Consider the following 26170-nt stretch of genomic DNA (forward strand, 5'->3'; position numbering starts at 1 on the left):
GGAGGCGCACTGGAAGCCTGATCTGTGGAGGCGCACTGGAAGCCTGATCTGTGGAGGCGCACTGGAAGCCTGATCTGTGGAGGCGCACTGGAAGCGTGTGTGACCGGTACAGATGGCACTGGGCTGATGACACGCACCTCAAGCCGAGTGCGGAGAGGAGGCACAGGATGTACTGGACTGTGGAGGCGAACTGGAGACCTGGAGCATAGAGCTGGCACCATGCGTCCTGGCTGGATGCTCACTTTAGCTCAATACGTGCGGGGCACTGGCACAGGACGCACTGGACTGTGAAGGCATACTAGCGACACAGTACGTAGAGCCGGCGCAGGATATCCTTGTCCGAAGAGGTGTACTGGAGACCAGGAGCGCTGAGCCAGCACAACCCGTCCTGGCTGGATGCCCACTCTAGCCCAGCAAATGCGGGGAGCTGGAATAGAATGCACCTGGCTATGAATGCGCACTGGAGACACCGTGCGTATCATTGCATAACAGTGATGCACACAGTGCATGACCAGTCACACGCTCCCCACGGTAAGCACGAGGAGTTGGCTCACGTCTAAACACTACCTCTGCCAATCTCCCCTTGTTCCCCCACAAAAACATATTTTGGGTCTGCGTCTCGTGCTTGCCTCGTTGGTAATACTCCTCGTAACGTCGCCGTTCCGCTTTTGCTGCCTCAATTTCCTCCCTCGGACGGCGATACTCCCCAGCCTGTGTCCAGGGTCCTGACCATCAAGGATCTCCTCCCAGGTCCATTCCTCCTGCTTGGTCCTTTTGTGGTGGAATCTTCTGTCTCGTTCGTCATAAGGATCGAACCAATCGGCTCGGACCAATCGGATCGGACCAATTCCACATATTTATTAATACATTTTAAACTCACTGAAACAAAAACAAACAACCAAACAAAACGTGAAGCTACTAGTGTGCACACAGGCACCTAACTGTAGACAAGATCCCACACCAGAAAGTGGGGAAAAAGGCTGCCTAAATATGATCCCCAATCAGAGACAATGATAAACAGCTGTCTCTGATAGGGAAACATATCAGGCCAACATAGACATACAAAACCCCTAGACATACAAAAAACCTGAGACATACAAAAACCTAGAGTACCCACCCTAGTCACACCCTGACCTAACCAAAATATATAGAAAACAGTGATATCTAAGGTCAGGGCGCTTCTGTGGAACCGGACTGGGAACCACCACTGGAGGATCTGGACTGCAGCTCGTAGCTGGAAGCCCCGGACTGGGGACCGTCGCTGGAAGCCCCAGACTGGGGACCGTCGCTGGAGGCCCCAGACTGGGGACCGTCGCTGGAGGCCCCAGACTGGGGACCGTCGCTGGAGGCCCCAGACTGGGGACCGTCGCTGGAGGCCCCGGACTGTAGACCGTCGCTGGAGGCCCCGGACTGTGGCCCGTCGTTGGAGGTTCCGGACTGTGGCCCGTCGTTGGAGGTTCCGGACTGTGAAATGTCGCCGGAAGCTCTGGACTGGGAACTGCCACCGGAAGCTCTGGACTGGGAACTGGACTGTGGGAGTGCACTGGAGACCTGATGCGTGGGACCGGTATCGTTGGCACCGGGCTGATGACATGCACCTCAGGGTGAGTGAGGAGAGGAGGCACAGGACGTACTGGACTGTGGAGGAGCACTGGAGACCTGGAGCATAGAGCTGGCACCATGCGTCCTGGCTGGATGCTCACTTTAGCTCGATACGTGCGGGGTGCTGGCACAGGACGCACTGGGCTGTGAAGGCGTACTGGTGATACAGTACGTAGAGCCGGCGCAGGATATCCTGGTCCGAAGAGGTGTAAGGATCGGACCAATCGGATCGGACCAAGGCGTAGCGTGAACAGAGTTCCACATATTTATTAATACATCTTAACTCACTGAAACAAAAACAAACAACCAAACTAAAACGTGAAGCTACTAGTGTGCAGACAGGCACCTAACTGTAGACAAGATCCAGCACCAGAAAGGGGGGAAAAAGGCTGCCTAAATATGATCCCCAATCAGAGACAACGATAAACAGCTGTCTCTGATTCGGAACCATATCAGGCCAACATAGCCATGCAAATTTTTTTTTTTACATCACTCAAGGACTAATCATGCAATGTGCTTTTGCAACACTAGCTAGCAAGCTAGCTAATCCATAGACCAGGCTACAATAAGAGCTAGCCACATTTCACTGTCATACAGGATACAACTCAATCTGCTGAGAAACAATTGCTAGCTAACATTAACAGCGGCTCTGGCTCTGTTGTGCACTGACTGCTTGCTAACATCAGAAAAACTCACCTGTTTAACATACATAATCCATTCCAGTACACTCCTTCTCCTGTCTCCTTGAGACTTTGTGCTGTTAGTTTGGCACTGATCAACAGTGCCAAACTAACAACTCTGCCACACGTTGGATATTTTTACAACTCTGCCGTGCACACCTGTGTGAAGCAAGCCACAATAAGGATCAGTCACAATAGTGGAATTTGCTAAACAATAAATAATAAGAAATTAATAAATAAAAGTTTCCCCGTTGAAAGGGATTCAAACTGATACAAATAATGGAATCATCCCATTTGGACTAGATAATTCTAAACAAGGTCAGATGGTGAACAACCCTTAGCCATGGTATATTGGCCATATACCACACCCCCTCAGGCCATATTGCAATCATTATAATGTTGCATTATAATGTTGCATAATCACATTCCGGTGTACAAACTATGGAAATTAAAAACATAAACATTTGAATAGAAATTGATCTGAAGCCAAAAAAAGCAGGGAAATTCACAAGCACCACAATGCCTATTCCACCCATGCTCTACCAAGGTTTTCCAGTACACAGCCTTGATCTACTACAGTAGCAACAGTATGTTGGTATTGTACTTCAAACTATGTGTAGGCAGGTTCCTTAGGATTCAAACCTTCTCGAACAGCCTAATTCATACTCTTCCCTATACTTTCCATTGTAAGAGCATGGGCTCTCCATTAAAAAAATGATGGTTGGTTGTTCATTGGATTTTCTCCTACCATATCTATTGTGTTATATTCTCCTACATTATTTTAACATTTCTACAAACATCAAAGTGTTTTCTATCCAAGTATATGCATATTCTAGCTTCAGGGCCTGAGTAACAGGCAGTTTACTTTGGGCACATCAGTCAGGCGGAAATTGAGAAAAAAGGACCCTAGCCCTAACAAGCTAAATCATTACACAAAGGCGAGTTTTCATTGGGCTTTTAATTTGAATAACAAATACGTTTTTCATAACTTCACTATCGCAAATTCTTGAATCAGGCTTCAGGCCGCATACGTGTTCTGGTAAATTTCCTTTATTTTTCCGGGCTTCAGCCTATTTTCACTTACAATGTAGTTTTTAGTTTTTAGTTGAAAGGACCTTTCTCCAAGGTATCTTGCTTTAATGTATGTTTAGGTTAATGGCAGGGTCCCTCAACAATAGCCTTAAGGCTGAAGGATTAACAGGTGCACATGTTAGGACATAAGGAGGGGTGACCAGTGAGGCTGAGGTGTGATGATTAACTCAAGCTAGGGGTGAGGTTTATGGATTGAGGCTGAGGGTGTCCTAAAATGTACACTAGACGTTACTGACTGGCTACACCCAGTCAGTTTCCAATCTGATGTTCAGAAATTATTTCTCTAAGGGTCTGTCTAGTCTCCATAGCAACCCGGGAATGGAATGTTTGGACCGGCGGTTGGCAGGAGAATACGAATACCTGGGTTCTTTTCACCTGAGTGTTCTGAGTTCTCGGGAGAATGCTCTGACTGCTCTCACTGTTCATACTCGATCTAACCACTCACACAGCAGGCTGGTCACTAGAAACTGATGATGATTTCGGACGTTTGAAAAGCACTGGGAGAAAACTCATGACGCTTAGACCACTGAGCTTCCACAGTTCACTAGCAAGCCATGAGAAGAGTGGATAATAGGTGATGGAAACAGTGCGTCATTTTTAATGATTTTGTTTTAAGCCTTCCCCAAACCATAGCCCTAACGTTAACCACTCGGACTAAGACCTAGACTGTTAACCCTTTGAGTTGTTTCTGTTTTCCACCTGTAACCATGCGGAATTAACCCTGTTACCATACAGAACTGACCCTGTAACCATACAGAACTGACCCTGTTACCATACAGAACTGACCCTGTAACCATGCGGAATTAACGCATCAAAAAAAGACGTTCATCCATAATATGTCAGATTTCAAATGGAAACGATGAGATGTTGTTGCACACAGAGAAGGTCAAGGAGGACTTTTCAGAAAGTGCACAAGCCAAAAGCGTTGTCAATATATAGAGATTTTTGAAATCTAAATCAAATGAGCTTATTTTACTATCTGGAAGACGTCATTGTGTTTTCATGTGGGGATATTTTGATACTGTTGATGAAGTATATTATCATGTATGAGACTTGCCATAGGTATTTAAAACCTCTTAGGGCTGCAATCCCGTTAACGGGATAATATGACAACAGCCAGTGAAAGTGCAGGGCGCCAAATTCAAAACAACAGAAATCTCATCATTAAAATTCCTCAAACATACATGTATCTTATACCGTTTTAAAGGTTTTAATAAAGGTAGTCTTGTTGTTAATCCCACCACAGTGTCCGATTTCAAATAGGATTTACGGCGAAAGCACCACAAACGATTATGTTAGGTCACCACCAAGCCACAGAAAAACACAGCCATTTTCCCTGCCAAAGAGAGGAGTCACAAAAAGCAGAAATAGAGATAAAATTAATCACTAACCCTTGATGATCTTCATCAGATGACACTCATAGGACTTCATGTTACACAATACATGTATGTTTTGTTTGATAAAGTTCATATTTATATCCAAAACTCTCAGTTTACATTGGCGCGTTACATTACTAGTTCCAAAAACACCCAGTGATTTTGCATAGCCACATCGATTCAACAGAAATACTCATCATAAATGTAGATGATAATACAAGTTATACACATGGAATTATAGATATACCTGTGTATATCCACTGTGTCAGATTTAAAAAAAACTTTACGGAAAAAGCAAACCATGCAATAATCTGAGACGGCGCTCAGAACAATCAAGTCTAATTAGCCGCCATGTTGTAGTCTACATCAACCCTAAATTACATGCTAAATATTCCCTTACCTTTGATGATCTTCATCCGAATGCACTCCAAGGAATGCCAGGTCCACAATAAATGCTTGATTTGTTCGATAATGTCTGTTATTTATGTCCAATTAGCTACTTTTGTTAGTGCGTTTGGTATACATATCCAAACGCTTGTTCTGGTCAGCGTTACGTTGGACAAAAACTTCAAAAAAGTTATATTACAGGTCGAAGAAACATTTCAAACTAAGTACAGAATCAATCATTAGGATGTTTTTATCATTAATCTTCAATAAAGTTCCAACCGGAGTATTCCTTTGTGTCTTCAGGAGCCATGGAACGCAGGTCACTATCATGTGAAATGCGCATGACCAGAAAATGGCTGACTGCCAGACACCTGATTAATCTTACTTCTACCCCTTCCTTTTTCGAAAATTCTGTTAAAAATCGCGCAACTTTTCAGCGTCCTGCTACTCATGCCAGGAATATAGTATATGCATATGATTAGTATGTGTGGATAGAAAACACTCTGAAGTTTATAAAACTGGTTAAATCACGGCTGTGACTATAACAGATCGTGTGTTTCATTGAAAAACGCAAGAAAAACTGCTCTCTGAAAGCTAAAAATAATTTCCATAAGTCACTTCCAACAGTTATTAAAAGAGAACAGAATTTAATGGCGATCTGCCTGAAATTCATACAAATTCCGCACGATGGCGCCATTGTCCTAATTTTCAATTGAATTAATTGTTGGAAAATCCTTCTATCTGACCTGCAGTTTCCCAGTCTTCACCCGGATGCAGTTGAGGGAGATATCAGAAGCCATTGTTTTTGCAAGTGAAGACCTATTGAAAAGACATCGCCCTGTAATCATTTTGATAGATTATAAACGTTTACTAATACCTAAAGTTGGATTACAAAAGGATTTCGAAGTGTTTTGTGAAAGTTTATCGTCGACTTTTTTAATTTTAAAAAATTACGCAGCGTTTAAAAACGATGATTTTTTCTGAATGACACAGATCCCATACAAAGCTATTTTGGGTATATATGGACCGATTTAAACGAAAAAAAGACCCAATAGTGATGTTTATGGGGCATATAGGAGTGCCAAGAAAGAAGCTCGTCAAAGGTAATGAATGTTTTATATTTTATTTCTGCGTTTTGGGTAGCGCCGGCTACCGCAAAATCTGTTGTTTACGTGTCGAGCTGGCATTTTGGGGGGTGCATGCTATCAGATAATAGCTTCTCATGCTTTCGCCGAAAAGCATTTTAAAAATCTGACTTGCTGGCTAGGTTCACAACGAGTGTAGCTTTAATTCAATACCCTGCTTGTGAATTTTGATCAAAGATTGAGTTGTAACGAGTACATTTAGCATTTAGCGTAGCGCATTTGCATTTCCAGGGGCATACTTGAGACGTCTGCGTCTCAAGTATGGTCAAGAAGTTAATTCGGCTGTCATTCAGTCCCACAACACAGCAGAAGCCCCATTAAAATTTCTATAGACGGTTCACATCTAGTGGAATCCTAGGAAGTGAATCTTCCTTCTTTTCTCAAGGGGATTTCAATAGGAACTGTGTTGAATACATACCAACCTCAGATTTCTCACTTCCTGTTTTGATTTCTTCTCAGGTTTTTGCCTGCCATATGAGTCCTGTTATACTCACATACATCATTCAAACAGTTTTAGAAACGTCAGAGTGTTTTCTATCCAATACTAACAATACTATGCATATATTAGCAACTGAGACTGAGGAGCAGGCTGTTTACTTTGGGCACCTTATTCATCCAAGCTACTCAATACTGCCCCCCAGCCATAAGAAGTGTTTAAACCATGTCAAATTACATGACTCAATGACAACTGTAGTGCTCTATATAGGGAATAGGGGAGGGGGGGGGTCTGTTTTAGGAGCCAGACATACATTTAAAAAATCCTTTACATATGCTTTCAAATCCTTTAAATGTTTTTTTTCTGTGATCAGGTATTTCCTGTTTCCTGTTTTGTTAATAAATCATATATCTACAGTATGTTACAGTTAGTTACGGTTCTCTCTTCATTTCTGACACCACATTTGCATAAGACATGATTAAAACCAGGAAGTGGTTGGTCCAAGGATTCTAACCTTTATGTTCCAGAATGTAATTATTAGAATCCCGCTGGACCCGTAATTAGGTGGCCTGTCAGCGAGCTAAATTAGGAACCTGCCTGAGCCTGGACTCCTGACAGCTAATGGCTTGGACCTGCCAAAGAGATGACGGAGCAGTCTGCTGAGACTATATGTCGCTCTTACTTCTTAGGTAACACCTTAGGGCTTTTCAATGTGCTACAGATGAAATCATTATTTTACTGACGACATTAGAGTACAAGACATAATATCCATGTTATAGAATATCAGTCGTTCAAGTCCCTGAAGTAGCTAGATTGTAATGTCCATCTGATTGCTGACGATTCTCCACTTCCTGGATCCATCCTCTCCCTAACCATTCTCCTGTCCTCCCATTCACTTCTCCTAACTCTAACCCTCCTGTCCTCCCATTCACCTCTCCTAACTCTAACCCTGCTGTCCTCCCATTCACCTCTCCTAACTCTAACCCTCCTGTCCTCCCATTCACCTCTCCTAAATCTAACCCTGCTGTCCTCCCATTCACCTCTCCTAACTCTAACCCTCCTGTCCTCCCATTCACCTCTCCTAACTCTAACCCTCCTGTCCTCCCATTCACCTCTCCTAACTCTAACCCTGCTGTCCTCCCATTCACCTCTCCAGCCTCTTCTCTCCTCCCCTGCCCTTCACTTCTCCAGCCTCTTCTCTCCTCCCCTGCCCTTCACCTCTCCAGCCTCTTCACCCTCCCCTGCCCTTCACTTCTCCAGCCTCTTCTCTCCTCCTCTCCCCTTCACCTCTCCAGCCTCTTCTCTCCTCCCCTGCCCTTCACCTCTCCAGCCTCTTCTCTCCTCCTCTCCCCTTCACCTCTCCAGCCTCTTCTCTCCTCCTCTCCCCTTCACCTCTCCAGCCTCTTCTCTCCTCCCCTGCCCTTCACCCCCCAGCCTCTTCTCTCCTCCCCTGCCCTTCACCTCTCCAGCCTCTTCTCTCCTCCCCTGCCCTTCACCTCTCCAGCCTCTTCTCTCCTCCCCTGCCCTTCACCTCTCCAGCCTCTTCTCTCCTCCCCATCCCCGTCTTCTCCCTAACTTGTAAATGCATGTAGGCCAATAGAGCTAGCACTCCACTAATGCTAATCCTATGGGAAGAGAGGATAACAGAGCTAGCTCTGAGGCTTGTGCTAGTACTGTGGGTTTGTAATGGGAGCAGAGGCAAAAAGAGCTAGCTCTGAGGCTAATGCTAACAGCACTGTGGGAAGTGGGAGGAGAGGCTAGCCCACAGAGGGAGGGACAGACAGCCAACACAGTGCATGGATCCTCAGTCACTCTCACAGTGCTAAACACACAGAATACTGCAGCCTGCACACAGGGAGAGACAGAGAGAGAGAGAGACAGAGAGACAGAGAGACAGAGAGAGGGAGGAGTGAGAGAGACAGAGACAGAGAGAGAGAGAGAGAGAGAGGGTGGCACCGAAGGGGAGAGGAGAAGATGCATGGCTTGCAATGTGAGTAAGAGAGAGTTTGTATATTTTAAATGGAGAGTGAGGAAAACTGTTTGTGATCACGGGTGTGTGAGAGACAGTTGAGCGCTGGTGTCCGTGGCTGTATCTCTCTCTCTCTGTGTGTGTGTGTGTGTGTGTGTGTGTGTGTGTGTGTGTGTGTGTTTTACACGCTCTGTCAGCTATCTGGAATCCTCTATTGACTGAGTAGTGCTACACTGTGTAGTGTAGTGTAACAGTGTTACACTGGAGTGCAGTTACTTGGACGAGAATAGACAGAAAGACAGACAGACAGCAGTACCAGTAGCTCTTCCTCATGGGACAAAAACATTGGACAGGAGAAAATACGTAAATAAAGGCTAGAGATACCTTTCTAAATACTCTATAGGTTACTTTGGAGTACACTTCACATGAATTGAATGTGTGTGTAGGGAGGGGTGATGTGTTGTCTGTGTGTGTAGGGAGGGGTGATGTGTTGTCTGTGTGTGTAGGGAGGGGTGATGTGTTGTCTGTGTGTGTAGGGAGGGGTGATGTGTTGTCTGTGTGTGTAGGGAGGGGTGATGTGTTGTCTGTGTGTGTAGGGAGGGGTGATGTGTTGTCTGTGTGTAGGGAGGGGTGATGTGTTGTCTGTGTGTGTAGGGAGGGGTGATGTGTTGTCTGTGTGTAGGGAGGGGTGATGTGTTGTCTCTCTGTGTACGAAGGGGTGATGTGTTGTCTCTCTGTGTAGGGAGGGGTGATGTGTTGTCTCTCTGTGTAGGGAGGGGTGATGTGTTGTCTCTCTGTGTAGGGAGAGGTGATGTGTTGTCTGTGTGTGTAGGGAGGAGTGATGTGTTGTCTGTGTGTGTAGGGAGGGGTGATGTGTTGTCTGTTTGTGTAGGGAGGGGTGATGTGTTGTCTGTGTGTGTAGGGAGGGGTGATGTGTTGTCTGTGTGTGTAGGGAGGGGTGATGTGTTGTCTGTGTGTGTAGGGAGGGGTGATGTGTTGTCTGTGTGTGTAGGGAGGGGTGATGTGTTGTCTGTGTGTAGGGAGGGGTGATGTGTTGTCTCTCTGTGTACGAAGGGGTGATGTGTTGTCTCTCTGTGTAGGGAGGGGTGATGTGTTGTCTCTCTGTGTAGGAAGGGGTGATGTGTTGTCTCTCTGTGTAGGGAGGGGTGATGTGTTGTCTCTCTGTGTAGGGAGGGGTGATGTGTTGTCTCTCTGTGTAGGAAGGGTGATGTGTTGTCTGTGTGTGTAGGGAGGGGTGATGTGTTGTCTGTGTGTGTAGGGAGGGGTGATGTGTTGTCTGTTTGTGTAGGGAGGGGTGATGTGTTGTCTCTCTGTGTAGGAAGGGGTGATGTGTTGTCTGTGTGTGTAGGGAGGGGTGATGTGTTGTCTGTTTGTGTAGGGAGGTGTGATGTGTTGTCTCTCTGTGTAGGGACGGGTGATGTGTTGTCTCTCTGTGTAGGGAGGGGTGATGTGTTGTCTGTGTGTGTAGGGAGGGGTGATGTGTTGTCTCTCTGTGTAGGGAGGGGTGATGTGTTGTCTCTTTGTGTAGGGAGGGGTGATGTGTTGTCTCTCTGTGTAGGAAGGGGTGATGTGTTGTCTCTCTGTGTAGGAAGGGGTGATGTGTTGTCTCTCTGTGTAGGGAGGGGTGATGTGTTGTCTGTGGGTGTAGGGAGGGGTGATGTGTTGTCTGTGTGTGTGGATGTTTCTCAGCAGCTCTCCATGAAGGTGCTCATTCTTTTCTCCTCTTTTGTTGTGTCTTTGATTCAGGCTTTACAGGGTGGGTCAGGTTGGATGGGGAATGTGGGTCCTACTCAGAACAGGGTGGTGCTGGCTGGGGATTGTGGGTAGTACTCAGAACAGGGTGGTGTTGGCTGATGAATGTGGGTAGTATTCAGAACAGGCTCATGTTGGCTGGGTAATGTGGGTACAAATCAGAGCATGGTGGTGTTGGCTGAGGATTATGGGTAGAACTCAGAAAAGGGTGGTGCTGGCTGGGGATTGTGGGTAGTACTCAGAACAGTGTGGTGCTGGCTGGGGATTGTGGGTAGTACTCAGAACAGGGTGTTGCTTCTCTTCCTCTCTTTTCACACACTGTACTGGTTCTTCTTTCTTCCCCAGGGCTCCCTCTCTCCATACACACAAATAAAATGAGAGAGTGAGTGAGTGAGTGAGTGAGTGAGTGAGTGAGTGAGTGAGTGAGTGAGTGAGTGAGTGAGTGAGTGAGTGAGTGAGAGAGAGAGAGAGAGAGAGAGAGAGAGAGAGAGAGAGAGAGAGAGAGAGAGAGAGAGAGAGAGAGAGAGAGAGAGAGAGAGAGAGAGAGAGAGAGAGAGAGATTCTCATCATATCTGTATGCTGCTGTACATTCCTCCATATATATCAAATATACTGTATATATATAACATATCTCTGTCTGTCTGTCTCCTTTAATTCTTCCCTGTTTCCTCACTCCCTCTTTATCTTTCACTCTGCTTTGTTGGAAAAGGACCCCGTATGTCATCATTTCACTTTAAGTCTGCTGTTTACGAAGCATGTGACAAATAACATTTGACTTCTGTCCCCTTTTCTCCTTCTATCCTTCCCTCTTTCTGCCCCTCTGCTAATAATCGAAGATGGTGTCCCAGTGCTGATACAGAAATAGAGAGAACAAGACAACGAAAGAAGGGATGGTGGAAAGAGGTCAGAGGAGGCCAACTTGATCATTTTTCTCCATGACCCCTGACCCCACAGAAGAAGAAAGCAGAGACAAGAGAAAGAGAGAGAGGAGATAGAGGGGGGACAGTACCATCCCGTAACCCTCAGGTCCTCAGGAGTAATGTCCCGACGGAGCTCAGTGGGTGAGCTGGTGCCCAGGGAAGTCTCTGAGATCCTAGCCCGGGAAGGGAAGGCCCAACGTGGGCAGAGGAAGACTGGAGGGTCCCTGGGCCAGGCCTTCAGTTGGTTAAAGGGAAGCAAGGGGAAGAACAACGTCAGTAACAGACAGAACCGGATGGGGAGTGGGATCGGGGATACAGAGGGAGACCAAACCAAACACAGACAACACCAGAATCACAGTTCACCTAAAGGTACGTCTGAAACGGGGGTGAGATGAATTGTCCTTTAGAATGTGTAGCAGAGGTTAACTGTACATGGCTGGAGTGGCCCGTGATGTCACCTTCTCTGATGTCACCTGACTGTCGCACAGGAATTACGAACGCTGAGCGTTTCTGCTTTGACGTTAGTGATGTAGCTGAAGAATGCACCACACACACCACACGTACACACGCACACACACTACACGCACACACCCACACACACACACATGCACACACTCTTCCTTTTACTGATGAGTTTGCTGGGTCACGTGGGCGGCACAGAGATGTACTTTTCTTTCTCCCCGCTCCTCTCAGTGTGTTTATGAGTGTTTCACCAGACCACCATTCCTCCTGGCTAGCCAGAGAGTCTGAACCAAACCTAGAGGGTTAGCCAGAGAGTCTGAACCAAACCAAGAGGGTTAGCCAGAGAGTCTGAACCAAACCAAGAGGGTTAGCCAGAGAGTCTGAACCAAACCAAGAGGGTTAGCCAGAGAGTCTGAACCAAACCAAGAGGGTTAGCCAGAGAGTCTGAACCAAACCAAGAGGGTTAGCCAGAGAGTCTGAACCAAACCAAGAGGGTTAGCCAGAGAGTCTGAACCAAACCAAGAGGGTTAGCCAGAGAGTCTGAACCAAACCAAGAGGGTTAGCCAGAGAGTCTGAACCAAACCTAGAGTGCTAGCCAGAGAGTCTCAACCAAACCAAGAGGGTTAGCCAGAGAGTCTGAACCAAACCTAGAGGGTTAGCCAGAGAGTCTGAACCAAACCTAGAGGGCTAGCCAGAGAGTCTGAACCAAACCAAGAGGGTTAGCCAGAGAGTCTGAACCAAACCAAGAGGGTTAGCCAGAGAGTCTGAACCAAACCAAGAGGGTTAGCCAGAGAGTCTGAACCAAACCAAGAGGGTTAGCCAGAGAGTCTGAACCAAACCAAGAGGGTTAGCCAGAGAGTCTGAACCAAACCAAGAGGGTTAGCCAGAGAGTCTGAACCAAACCAAGAGGGTTAGCCAGAGAGTCTGAACCAAACCAAGAGGGTTAGCCAGAGAGTCTGAACCAAACCAAGAGGGTTAGCCAGAGAGTCTGAACCAAACCAAGAGGGTTAGCCAGAGAGTCTGAACCAAACCTAGAGTGCTAGCCAGAGAGTCTCAACCAAACCAAGAGGGTTAGCCAGAGAGTCTGAACCAAACCTAGAGGGTTAGCCAGAGAGTCTGAACCAAACCTAGAGGGCTAGCCAGAGAGTCTGAACCAAACCAAGAGGGTTAGCCAGAGAGTCTGAACCAAACCAAGAGGGTTAGCCAGAGAGTCTGAACCAAACCAAGAGGGTTAGCCAGAGAGTCTGAACCAAACCAAGAGGGTTAGCCAGAGAGTCTGAACCAAACCAAGAGGGTTAGCCAGAGAGTCTGAACCAAACCAAGAGGGTTAGCCAGAGAGTCTGAACCAAACCTAGAGTGCTAGCCAGAGAGTCTCAACCAAACCAAGAGGGTTAGCCAGAGAGTCTGAACCAAACCAAGAGGGTTAGCCAGAGAGTCTGAACCAAACCAAGAGGGTTAGCCAGAGAGTCTGAACCAAACCAAGAGGGTTAGCCAGAGAGTCTGAACCAAACCTAGAGGGTTAGCCAGAGAGTCTGAACCAAACCTAGAGGGTTAGCCAGAGAGTCTGAACCAAACCTAGAGGGTTAGCCAGAGAGTCTGAACCAAACCAAGAGGGTTAGCCAGAGAGTCTCAACCAAACCAAGAGGGTTAGCCAGAGAGTCTGAACCAAACCAAGAGGGTTAGCCAGAGAGTCTGAACCAAACCAAGAGGGTTTCACAGTATTTCGCCTCACCTCTCTGAGACGTACTAGTTTACAGAAGGTTCTTGTTTCAGTTATAGAGCTGAGGTCATTTATAGAGAAGAGAGAGGTGGACAGTGCATTTTCACTGGTTTATTAACTGTCAGCCTGTCTGTCTGTCTGTCTGTCTGTCTGTCTGTCTGTCTGTCTGTCTGTCTGTCTGTCTGTCTGCCTGTGTTGCCTGCCTGTCTGTCTGCCTGTCTGCCTGTCTGCCTGCCTGTCTGTCTGTCTGTCTGTCTGTCTGTCTGTCTGTCTGCCTGTCTGTGTGTGTTGTCTGTCTGCCTGTCTGTTGTCTGCCTGCCTGCCTGCCTGCCTGTGTTGTCTGCCTGCCTGCCTGCTGGAGGGTCTAGCCATTATAACCAGTGGACGAAGTTTAGTCTAAACTAACTAAAGACAACTGGTGAATATCTCCCTATGTTGGTTCTACGAGGGTCATCAGAAGTTGACCTTTAAACGACTGGACCAGTGAGCGTTGGCGTTCTGTGTGTGTTCAGTAGCTCCCATTAGAATCCCAATAATGGTGTAGAATGGTCCAGAAGACGACTGCAGGATGACAGAAACCTTGACCTCCTTTTGACATTGTTTCGGGATTGTGCTTTTCAGACACAGAGCTTTCCAGGTCGGATAAGAGATGACTATAATTTGGTTTATGAATCGGTTTCTTTGTTCTCTTTTCTCGGCATTGTGAATTGGTGACCGTGCTTTTGTTGAGACCTTGTTTTTGTCTCACACCTTTTTTCTTTCTCTCTTTGTTTGTCTGTAAGAGAGAGAGAGAGAGAGAGAGAGAGAGAGAGAGAGAGAGAGAGAGAGAGAGAGAGAGAGAGAGAGAGAGAGAGAGAGAGAGAGAGAGAGAGAGAGAGAGAGAGAGAGAGAGAGAGAGAGAGAGAGAGAGAGAGAGACAGAGAGACAGAGAGAGACAGAGACAGCGAGAGACAAAGACTGATAAAAGAGAGAGAGAGAAAGAGAATAATAGAAAATAAAAGAGAGAGAGAGGGAGAGAGGATAGATTTAAAGTTAGATTTTGGATAGAGAAGATAGAGAGGATAGAGAGGATAGAGAGGCCCTAATTCTCCTGTTTACTAGACCTTTAATAACAGCATATTCCTTCTGCTGTTCATATTTCTAGAACCAGCCGGATGACTTTACCAGACCAACCTGAAGAGTAGGAGGCTTTACACAAACCAATCTGTCTGTGTGTTACTGTGTGTCTGAGACTGTACTGTGATTTGTATAGGTTTGTGTTGGTGTGCGTCTGTGTGTTTGCGTCCTGCCCCCCTATCTATCTCTGTCAAGCCTGTGAATGTCCTTTCTGGAATGTATAATTTATAGAAATTCTTCTCGTGTAAAACCACTGGGAACAGAGTGTGTGTGTGTGTGTGTGTGTGTGTGTGTGTGTGTGTGTGTGTGTGTGTGTGTGCATTCAAACCACAGTCTTTGATGTGCTGGGATCCTGGGAACAGAGTGTGTGTGTGTGTGTATGTGTGTGTGTGTGTGTGTGTGTGTGTGTGTGTGTGTGTGTGTGTGTGTGTGTGTGTGTGTGTGTGTGTGTGTGTGTGTGTGTGTGCATTCAAACCACAGTCTTTGATGTGCTGGGATCCTGGGAACAGAGTGTGTGTGTGTGTGCATGCGTGTGCGTGTGTGTTTCTGCATGCAAGAGCTTGTGTGTGTGTGTGAGTGTCTGTGTGCTTGCGTGTTTGTGTGTATTTGTGTATTTATATGTGGGTACATGGATGCTTGGTTCCCAGTTTGTGTCCAGAGTTATGTGATGGAGAGGAGAGATTACATAGGAACACAAAGCCTTATTCAGAGAGGAGAGATTACATAGGAACACAAAGCCTTAAAAAAAAGTATAGACTTTAGTCAATATGGAGGCTATATACAGGAGGCACCGGTACAGAATCAATGTGGAGGCTATATACAGGGTGTTACGGTACAGAGTCAATGTGGAGGCTATATACAGGGGGTACCGGTACAGAGTCCATGTCGAGGCTATATACAGGGGGTACCGGTACAGAGTCAATGTGGAGGCTATATACAGGGTGTTACGGTACAGAGTCAATGTGGAGGCTATATACAGGGTGTTACGGTACAGAGTCAATATGGAGGCCATATACAGGGGGTACCGGTACCAAGTCAATGTGGAGGCTATATTCAGGGGGTACCAGTACAGAGTCAATGTCGAGGCTATATACAGGGGGTACCAGTACAGAGTCAATGTGGAGGCTATATACAGGGGGCACCGGTACAGAGTCAATATGGAGGCTATATACAGGGAGGTACCGGTACAGAGTCAATGTGGAGGCTATATACAGGGGGCACCGGTACAGAGTCAATGTGGAGGCTATATACATGGGGTACCGGTACAGAGTCAATGTGGAGGCTATATACTGGGTGTTACGGTACAGAGTCAATGTGGAGTCTATATACAGGGTGTTACGGTACAGAGTCAATGTGGAGGCTATATACATGGGGTACCGGTACAGAGTCAATGTGGAAGCTATATACAGGGGGTACCGGTACTGAGTCAATGTGGAGGCTATATACAGGGGGTACCGGTACAGAGTCAATATGGAGGCTATATACAGGGTATTACGGTACAGAGTCAATGTGGAGGCTATATACATGGGGTACCGGTACAGAGTCAGTGTGGAGGCTATATACCTGGGGCACCGGTACAGAGTCAATGTGGAGGCTCTATACAGGGTGTTACGGTACAGAGTCAATGTGGAGTCTATATACAGGGTGTTACGGTACAGAGTCAATGTGGAGGCTATATACATGGGGTACCGGTACAGAGTCAATGTGGAAGCTATATACAGGGGGTACCGGTACAGAGTCAATGTGGAGGCTATGTACAGGGGATACCGTTACAGAGTCAATGTGGAGCCTATATACAGGGGGTACTGGTACAGAGTCAATGTGGAGGCTATATACAGGGTGTTACGGTACAGAGTCAATGTGGAGCCTATATACAGGGGGTACCGGTACAGAGTCAATGTGGAGGCTATATACAGAGGGTACCGGTACAGAGTCAATGTGGAGGCTATATACAGGGGGTACCGGTACAGAGTCAATGTGGAGGCTATATACAGGGGGCACTGGTACCGAGTCTTTGTGAGGGGGTACAGGTTAGTTGAGGTACCGTAGAAGCTGTTGAGGAGCCTTTTGGTCCTAGACTTGGCGCTCCGGTGCCGCTTGCCGTGCGGTAGCAGATAAAACAGTCTACATCTTGGGTGACTGGAGTCTCTGACAAATCTCTGGGGTTTCCTCTGTTACCACCTGGTATATAGGTCTTGAATGGCAGGAAGCTTGGACCCAGTGATGTCCTGGGCCGTACGCAATACTCTCTGTAGCGCCTTACGGTCAGAGCAGTTGTCATACCAGGCGGTGATGCTCTCGATGGTGCAGCTGTAGAACCTTTTGAGGATCTGGGGACCCATGCCAAGTCTTTTTCAGTCTCCTGAGGGGGAATAGGTTTTGTCGTGCCCTCTTCACACCTGTCTTGGTGTGTTTGGACCATGATAGATCGTTGTTGATGTGGACACCAAGGAACTTGAAGCTCTCAACCTGCTCCACCACAGCCCTGTCGATGTGAATATGGGCCTGTTCGGCTCGCTTTTTCCAGTAGGCCACGATCAGCTCCTAAGTCTTACTCACATTGAGGGAGAGGTTGTTTCCTGGCACCACACTGCCAGGTCTCTGACCTACTCCCTTACAGGCCATCTCATCGTTGTCGGTGATCAGGCCTACCACTGTTGTGTCGTTCGGAGAGGAGAGAATACCTAGGAACACGAAGCTTTATTCAGAGAGGAGAGACTCAGAGAGGGAAAGATCTTCAAATACATTTTTAATTAGATCACTACCCACACACATTCATGAGTGGACGTGCACACACACACACACACACACACACACACACACACACACACACACACACACACACACACACACACACACACACACACTTCCCTGAATGGCAAAGACAATCTCCCTTTTGATTTTTTTAACTATTTTTTTGTTATCCTTTCACTGTCCCCCCTCTCTCATTCTCTCGTGATACTGTCCCCCTCCCCACCTCTCTCTTTCATTCAGAGATAGTTATCACTGTCTCTCTATCTCTCTCTTTCATTCAGAGATAGTTATCACTGTCCCATCTCTCTCTCTTTCATTCAGAGATAGTTATCACTGTCCCATCTCTCTCTCTTTCATTCAGAGCTCGTGATACTGTCCCCCTCCCCACCTCTCTCTTTCATTCAGAGATAGTTATCACTGTCCCCTCTCTCTCATTCACTCAGAGCTCGTGATACTGTCCCCCTCCCCACCTCTCTCTTTCATTCAGAGATAGTTATCACTGTCTCTCTATCTCTCTCTTTCATTCAGAGATAGTTATCACTGTCCCATCTCTCTCTCTTTCATTCAGAGATAGTTATCACTGTCCCATCTCTCTCTCTTTCATTCAGAGATAGTTATCACTGTCCCATCTCTCTCTCTTTCACTCAGAGATAGTTATCACTGTCTCCCTCCCCCCTCTCTCTTTCATTCAGAGATAGTTATCACTGTCCCCCTCTCTCTCTTTCATTCAGAGATAGTTATCACTGTCTCCCTCCCCCCTCTCTCTTTCATTCAGAGATAGTTATCACTGTCCCCCTCCCCCTCTCTCTCTTTCATTCAGAGCTCGTGATACTGTCCCCCTCTCTCTCTTTCATTCAGAGATAATTATCACTGTCCCATCTCTCTCTCTTCCATTCAGAGATAGTTATCACTGTCTACCTATCTCTTTCACTCAGAGCTCGTGATACTGTCCCCCCCTCTCTCTTTCATTCAGAGATAGTTATCACTGTCCCATCTCACTCTCTTTCATTCAGAGATAGTTGTCACCGTCCCATCTCTTTCTCTTTCACTCAGAGCTCGTGATACTGTCCCTCTCTTTCTCTTTCATTCAGAGATAGTTATCACTGTCCCCTCTCTCTTTCATTCAGAGATAGATATCGCTGTCCCATCTCTCTCTTTCATTCAGAGATAGTTATCACTGTCCCCCTCCCCCTCTCTCTCTTTTATTCAGAGCTAGTTATCACTGTCCCCCTCTCTCTTTCACTCTGAGCCAAATAGTTATCACTGTCCCCCTCCCCCTTCTCTCTTTCACTCAGAGCTCGTGATACTGTCCCCCTCCCCCTCTCTCTCTTTTTCAGTCAGAGCTAGTTATCACTGTCCTTCCTCTCTCTTTCACTCTGAGCCAAATAGTTATCACTCCAAATTCATTATAAATATACTAAATATTGACTAACTCCCCCATAGTGACTAACTCCACCATAGTGACCAACTCAACCATAGTGACCAACTCCGCCATAGTGACTAACTCCACCATAGTGACAAACTTCTCCATAGTGACTTACTCCTCCATAGTGACTATCTCCTCCATAGTGACTATCTCCTCCATAGTGACTAACTCCTTCATAGTGACTAAATCCTCCATAGTGACTAACTCCACCATAGTGACTAACTCCCCCATAGTGACTAACTCCACCATAGTGACTAACTCCACCATAGTGACTAACTCCACCATAGTGACTAACTCCCCCATAGTGACTAACTCCCCCATAGTGACTAACTCCACCATAGTGACTAACTCCCCCATAGTGACTAACTCCACCATAGTGACTAACTCCTACATACTGACTAACTCCACCATAGTGACTAACTCCACCATAGTGACTAACTCCACCATAGTGACTAACTCCACCATAGTGACTAACTCCACCATAGTGACTAACTCCACCATAGTGACTAACTCCCCCATAGTAACTAACTCCACCATAGTGACTAACTCCACCATAGTGACTAACTCCCCCATAGTAACTAACTCCCCCATAGTGACTAACTCCCCCATAGTGACTAACTCCACCATAGTGACTAACTCCACCATAGTGACTAACTCCACCATACTGACTAACTCCCCCATAGTGACTAACTCCACCATACTGACTAACTCCCCCATAGTGACTAACTCCACCATAGTGACTAACTCCACCATAGTGACTAACTCCACCATACTGACTAACTCCACCATAGTGACTAACTCCACCATAGTGACTAACTCCACCATAGTGACTAACTCCACCATAGTGACTAACTCCACCATAGTGACTAACTCCACCATAGTGACTAACTCCACCAATAGTAACTAACTCCACCATAGTGACTAACTCCACCAATAGTAACTAACTCCACCATAGTGACTAACTCCACCAATAGTAACTAACTCCACCATAGTGACTAACTCCACCAATAGTAACTAACTCCACCATAGTGACTAACTCCCTCATAGTGACTAAATCCTCCATAGTGACTAACTCCACCATAGTGACTAACTCCACCATAGTGACTAACTCCACCATAGTGACTAACTCCACCATAGTGACTAACTCCACAATAGTAACTAACTCCCCCATAGTGACTAACTCCACCATAGTGACTAACTCCCTCATAGTGACTAACTCCACCATAGTAACTAACTCCACCATAGTGACTAACTCCACCATAGTGACTAACTCCACCATAGTAACTAACTCCCCCATAGTGACTAACTCCACCATAGTGACTAACTCCCTCATAGTGACTAACTCCACCATAGTAACTAACTCCACCATAGTGACTAACTCCACCATAGTGACTAACTCCACCATAGTGACTAACTCCACCATACTGACTAACTCCACCATAGTGACTAACTCCACCATAGTGACTAACTCCACCATAGTGACTAACTCCACCATACTGACTAACTCCCTCATAGTGACTAACTCCACCATAGTAACTAACTCCACCATAGTGACTAACTCCACCATAGTGACTAACTCCACCATAGTGACTAACTCCACCATAGTGACTAACTCCACCATAGTGACTAACTCCACCATAGTGACTAACTCCCCCATAGTGACTAACTCCACCATAGTTACTAACTCCCCCATAGTGACTAACTCCACCATAGTGACTAACTCCCCCATAGTGACTAACTCCACCATAGTGACTAACTCCCCCATAGTGACTAACTCCACCATAGTGACTAACTCCACCATAGTGACTAACTCCACCATACTGACTAACTCCCTCATAGTGACTAACTCCCCCATAGTGACTAACTCCACCATACTGACTAACTCCCCCATAGTGACTAACTCCACCATAGTGACTAACTCCACCATAGTGACTAACTCCACCATAGTGACTAACTCCCCCATAGTGACTAACTCCACCATAGTGACTAACTCCACCATAGTGACTAACTCCACCATAGTGACTAACTCCACCATAGTGACTAACTCCACCATAGTGACTAACTCCCCCATAGTGACTATCTCCACCATAGTGACTAACTCCACCATAGTGACTAACTCCCCCATAGTGACTAACTCCACCATAGTGACTAACTCCCCCATAGTGACTATCTCCACCATTTCTTTATAACAATGTGCATTTGTTTTGTGGTATTTACTTTTATATATAGAAATAGGGGTTATTTTTATTTTCTATTTTTTCAATGTAGCCCCCTCTAAACCACCTACTGTCTGACCAATGTAGCCCCTCTAAACCACCTACTGTCTGGACACTGTAGCCCCCTCTAAACCACCTACTGTCTGACCAATGTAGCCCCCTCTAAACCACCTACTGTCTGACCAATGTAGCCCCCTCTAAACCACCTACTGTCTGACCAATGTAGCCCCCTCAAACCACCTACTGTCTGACCACTGTAGCCCCCTCTAAACCACCTACTGTCTGACCAATGTAGCCCCCTCTAAACCACCTACTGTCTGACCAATGTAGCCCCCTCTAAACCACCTACTGTCTGACCAATGTAGCCCCCTCTAAACCACCTAATGTCTGACCAATGTAGCCCCCACCTACTGGCCCACTGGCAGGGTGACTTTGTGGTGAGGTCATTTTTTTTCTCAATCCCTGGTATTCACTGTTTCTGGATAGAGCAGGTTTTTAGTTGTTCAAACTCAGCTCTCTCTCAGCTGCTGTCAGGCACATCTGTGTGGCCTGGTGTGTATGTGCACGTGTGTGCACGCCTGTAAATGCAAGAGGTCAGCGTGGAGAGAGAAGAGGTCACCGTGGAGAGAGAAGAGATCACCGTGGAAAGAAAAGAGGTCACAGTAGAGAGAGAAGAGGTCACCTTGGAAAGAGAACAGGTCACTGTGGAAATAAAAGAGAACACAGTGGAAAGAGAAGGGGCCATAATGGAAAGAGAAGAGGCCACCGCGGAAAGAGAAGAGGTCAGAGTGGAAAGAGAAGAGGTCATCGTGGAGAGAGAAGAGGTCACCGTGGAAAGAGAAGAGGTCACCGTGGAAAGAGAAGAGGTCACCGTGGAAAGAGAAGAGGTCACCGTGGAAAGAGAAGAGGTCACAGTGGACTGAGAAGAGGTCACCGTGGAAAGAGAACAGGTCACCGTGGAAAGAAAAGAGGTCACAGTGGAAAGACAAGAGTTCATAATGGAAGGAGAAGAGGTCACTATGGAAAGAGAAGAGGTCACTGTGGAAAGAGAAGAGGTCACAGTGGAAAGAGAAGGGGACATAATGAAAAGAAAGAGGTCACCTTTGAGAGGGAAGAGGTCACCGTGGAAAGAGAAGAGGTCACCGTGGAAAGAGAAGAGGTCACCGTGGAAAGAGAAGAGGTCACCGTGGAAAGAGAAGAGGTCACAGTGGAGAGAGAAGAGGTCACCGTGGAAAGAGAAGAGGTCACCGTGGAAAGAGAAGAGGTCACCGTGGAAAGAGAAGAGGTCACCGTGGAAAGAGAAGAGGTCACCGTGGAAAGAGAAGAGGTCACAGTGGAGAGAGAAGAGGTCACCGTGGAAAGCGAAGAGGTCACCGTGGAAAGAGAAGGGGTCACCATGGAAAGATAAAACGTCACAGTGGAAAGAGAAGAGTTTGAATGTTTAATGAAGTGAAAGGTTCAAATGCTCTCACTGCACAGTATACCCATACCATTCAATCACTCTAACACACGTGCAGACGAACACACACACACACACACACACACACACACACACACACACACACACACACACACACACACACACACACACACACACACACACACACACACACACACACACACACACACACACACACACACACCAGGTAATAAAGAAGCAGGGTGTGATGTCACAAAGGGCACCGGTGACACAGATTGCTTCAGATAGGTCACGTTTCGTTCAGCTACAAGACATGCAGACACCTGCTATAGAGAAAGTGATGTTGTCCCAAACATTATTAACACAGAATACAGTATGTTGTCCCCAACCTTATTGCCATTGAATACAGTATGTTGTCCCCAACCTTATTGACGCTGGATACAGTATGTTGTCCCAAACCTTGTTGACGCTGAATACAGTATGTTTTCCCCAACGTTATTGACGCTGGATACAGTATGTTGTCCCAAATCTTGTTGACATTGAATACAGTATGTTGTCCCCAACCTTACTGACAAGGAATACAGTATTGTCACGAATCTCGCCGAAGATGGTGCCTCTTCCTGTTCGGGCGGCGCTCGGCGGTCGTCGCCGCCGGCCTAATAGCTGCCATCGATTCCCTTTCTGTTTGTTTCTGTTTATTGGGTAATTGGGTACACCTGTTTTGAGTGAGTGTTTGTTTGTAGGCTATTTAAGGGCACTAGGCCCGCTGGGTATTTGTGCGGGCTTGTTTTCTGTTATCTGGTGTATGGTTGTAATCAGTATTTTTTCTGGACAGTTTTTAGTCCGTTGTATTTTGGGACGGGCTGTTTCATGCGCCCTGGTGTTTTGCATGTTGTGGCTCCACAGTCTATGGAATAAAATATCCACGAACTGAATTACCTGCTCTCTGCGCTTGACTCCTCCACTCACCATTGTAGAAGTTGTAACAAGTATGTTGTCCCAAACCTTATTGACAAGGAATACAGTATGTTGCCAATATTCTAGTGGTTGATGTGTCACACTTTGGCTTTCACTTAATCTGATTTCACTTAGTCTGATTTCAGTTTGTCTGATTTCAGTTTGTCTGATTTCAGTTAGTCTCAAACAAGCTTGTACTCAACTCTAAGGTTTAACTCTCTTGACACACATCCAAACACACACACAACCTCCTGTGGAAACCATATCTACAGTGGGGCAAAAAAAGTATTTAGTCAGCCACCAATTGTGCAAGTTCTCCCACTTAAAAAGATGAGAGAGGCCTGTAATTTTCATCATAGGTACACTTCAACTATGACAGACAAAATGAGAAGAAAAATCCAGAAAATCACATTGTAGGATTTTAAATGAATTTATTTGCAAATTATGGTGGAAAATAAGTATTTGGTCAATAACAACATATTTTTCCACCGGTTTCAAACATTGACAGATAAATATTCACTTAGTTTTTGAAAATCTTCCTCTGATTTGTCATCCAAAGGGTCCCAGCTATAACATGTAGTGTTGTTTTGTTAGATAAAATCCTTCTTTATATCCCAAAAAGTCAGTTTAGTTGGCGCTGTCGATTTGAGTAATCGACTTGTTCAACATGCAATGAAAGGAATTTGAAAATCCACCCATAAACTTTGGTTTCAACAAGTCAAAATGTATTTCTCTTTACTCCTCAGATACCCTAAAATGTAATCAAACTATAACATTTCTTAGGGAAAGAAGTATGTTCAATAGGAAACCGATTTTAGCAGGTGTATAATTTCCAAGACTGTGTCCTTCTGCTAAAACGGATATTTCTTATTTGTTTTTGAAGTTACAAGCCTGAAACCTTGAACATAGACTGCTGACACCCGGTGGAAGACATAGGAATTGCATCCAGGGAGCTAATTTTCAATATGACCTTTCTCTTGCCTTTCTAAGAGGATGGTCTCACTCTCAAAAAAAATTCTGGTTGGTTTTTCTTTGGATTTTCACCTACCATATCTATTGTGTTATATTCTCCTACATTATTTTAACATTTCTACAAACTTCAAAGTGTTTTCTTTCCAATGGTACCAATTATATTGCTCAGGGCCTGAGCAACAGGCAGTTTACTTTGGGCACGTCATTCAGACAGGAAGTGGAGAAGAAAGGGACCTAGCCCTAAGAAGATGTATTGCAACCAGGCTGGATGAAAATGACTACATAGACCATGATCCTTTGCAAGCTACTGCCACATTCACCATGATCCTTAGCTATTTTGTGGTTCCATTCAGCCCCATTGAGCAATTTGGCTCGATTCAAATTCAAATACATCTGGCTTCATGCGCTGTCGCGAGTTTTCTATAAGGAAGATGTGGATGACGTCATCACCATCTACTGGTTTTAATGTCTATGACACACACACACACACACACACCTAATTTGGGGGCCAGGTAGATGGAATGTGGTGTGTGTTTGTGTGTGTGTGTGTGTGTGTGTGTGTGTGTGTGTGTGTGTGTGTGTGTGTGTGTGTGTGTGTGTGTGTGTGTGTGTGTGTGTGTGTGTGTGTGTGTGTGTGTGTGTGTGATGGCAAGACTGTATAACTCAGAAATTGTCTTACAGATATGTCCTCAGAACACTGTTTCAGCCAGGAACACTGACCTTTACAATCAGTTCAGTTTGTGACCTCAGTTAACCACTAGGTGGAAGTGTTGGGTAGGTTATCTCAGGCCTAGACAAGAGCCACACCTACACACACAGAAGGAGAGGTATAATTCCTAATCATGTCCTGAGGCAATGCCCCACTGATGGTTACCCTGACAACACCTTTCCCTGGTGACAGCTGCATAACTTGACGACCACCACCACACACACACACACACACACACACACACACACACACACACACACACACACACACACACACACAATCTATTTTATGGGAGTATCTGGGGCATGTCTGACATGTTGTTTTTCTGACGTATGGAGCCATAAACCAGACTGTTAGAATGACACTGTCACTCTCTATTTCTCTCTCCTATTCTCTCTTTCTCTCTCTATCTAACTCTTTCTCTCGCTTTCTCTAGCTTTCGGCTCTCTTTCTCTCTCTCCTATTCTCTCTTTCTCTCTCTTTCTCTTTCTCTCTCTTTCTCTCTCTTTCTCTCTCTTTCTCTCTCTTTCTCTCCTGTCACGTTGCTTGCCAGATCAGTTACTTGATCAGGAAAACCTCCTGGCTCTAATTGTGCTCCATCTAACAGTCAGTGTAACGGGAGTGGTTGTTATGTTAGCATCCTAATGGACAGCTTCACTCTGTGGGATCCGTTTATACAGGATCCATTACCATTAGCGGTAGTGTACAGGACTCTCCTCTCTCTCAATGATGTTCTCTCTTCTCTCCTCTCTCCTCTCTCTAGATGATGTCTTCTCTTCTCTCCTCTCCTCTCCCTCTCTCTCTTCTCTTCTCTCTCTCTTCTCTCCTCTTTCGTCTCTCTCCTTTCTCTCGCTCTCTCCTCCTTTCTCTCTTCTCTCTCTCCTCTCTTCTCCCTTCTCTCTTCTTTCTCCTCTATCTTCTCTCTTTCTTGCTCCTATGTCTCTCTTTTTCTCGCTCCTATGTCACTGTCCCATCTCTCCTAATCTCATATTAACCTTAAATAGCTGAACTATCTGTTGGCCTGTAAAATTGAGGTTG

At 45.9% G+C, this 26170-nt stretch overlaps 1 protein-coding gene across 1 annotated transcript in view; it reads left to right on the forward strand.

Annotated features, from left to right (window-relative positions):
- Positions 1 to 11296: 11296 nt before the first annotated feature.
- The window catches only part of LOC139392338 (NHS-like protein 3), an 85157-nt gene continuing 70283 nt past the window's right edge, over positions 11297 to 26170 (forward strand). The window contains exon 1 of the mRNA XM_071140254.1: positions 11297 to 11749. Coding sequence (XP_070996355.1) covers positions 11500 to 11749 — 250 coding nt within the window. The 5' untranslated portion in view covers positions 11297 to 11499. The remainder of the gene's footprint in view (positions 11750 to 26170) is intronic.

This window comes from Oncorhynchus clarkii, chromosome 32 (genome assembly GCF_045791955.1).
Source record: "Oncorhynchus clarkii lewisi isolate Uvic-CL-2024 chromosome 32, UVic_Ocla_1.0, whole genome shotgun sequence".
In the NCBI taxonomy this organism is placed as follows: domain Eukaryota; kingdom Metazoa; phylum Chordata; class Actinopteri; order Salmoniformes; family Salmonidae; genus Oncorhynchus; species Oncorhynchus clarkii.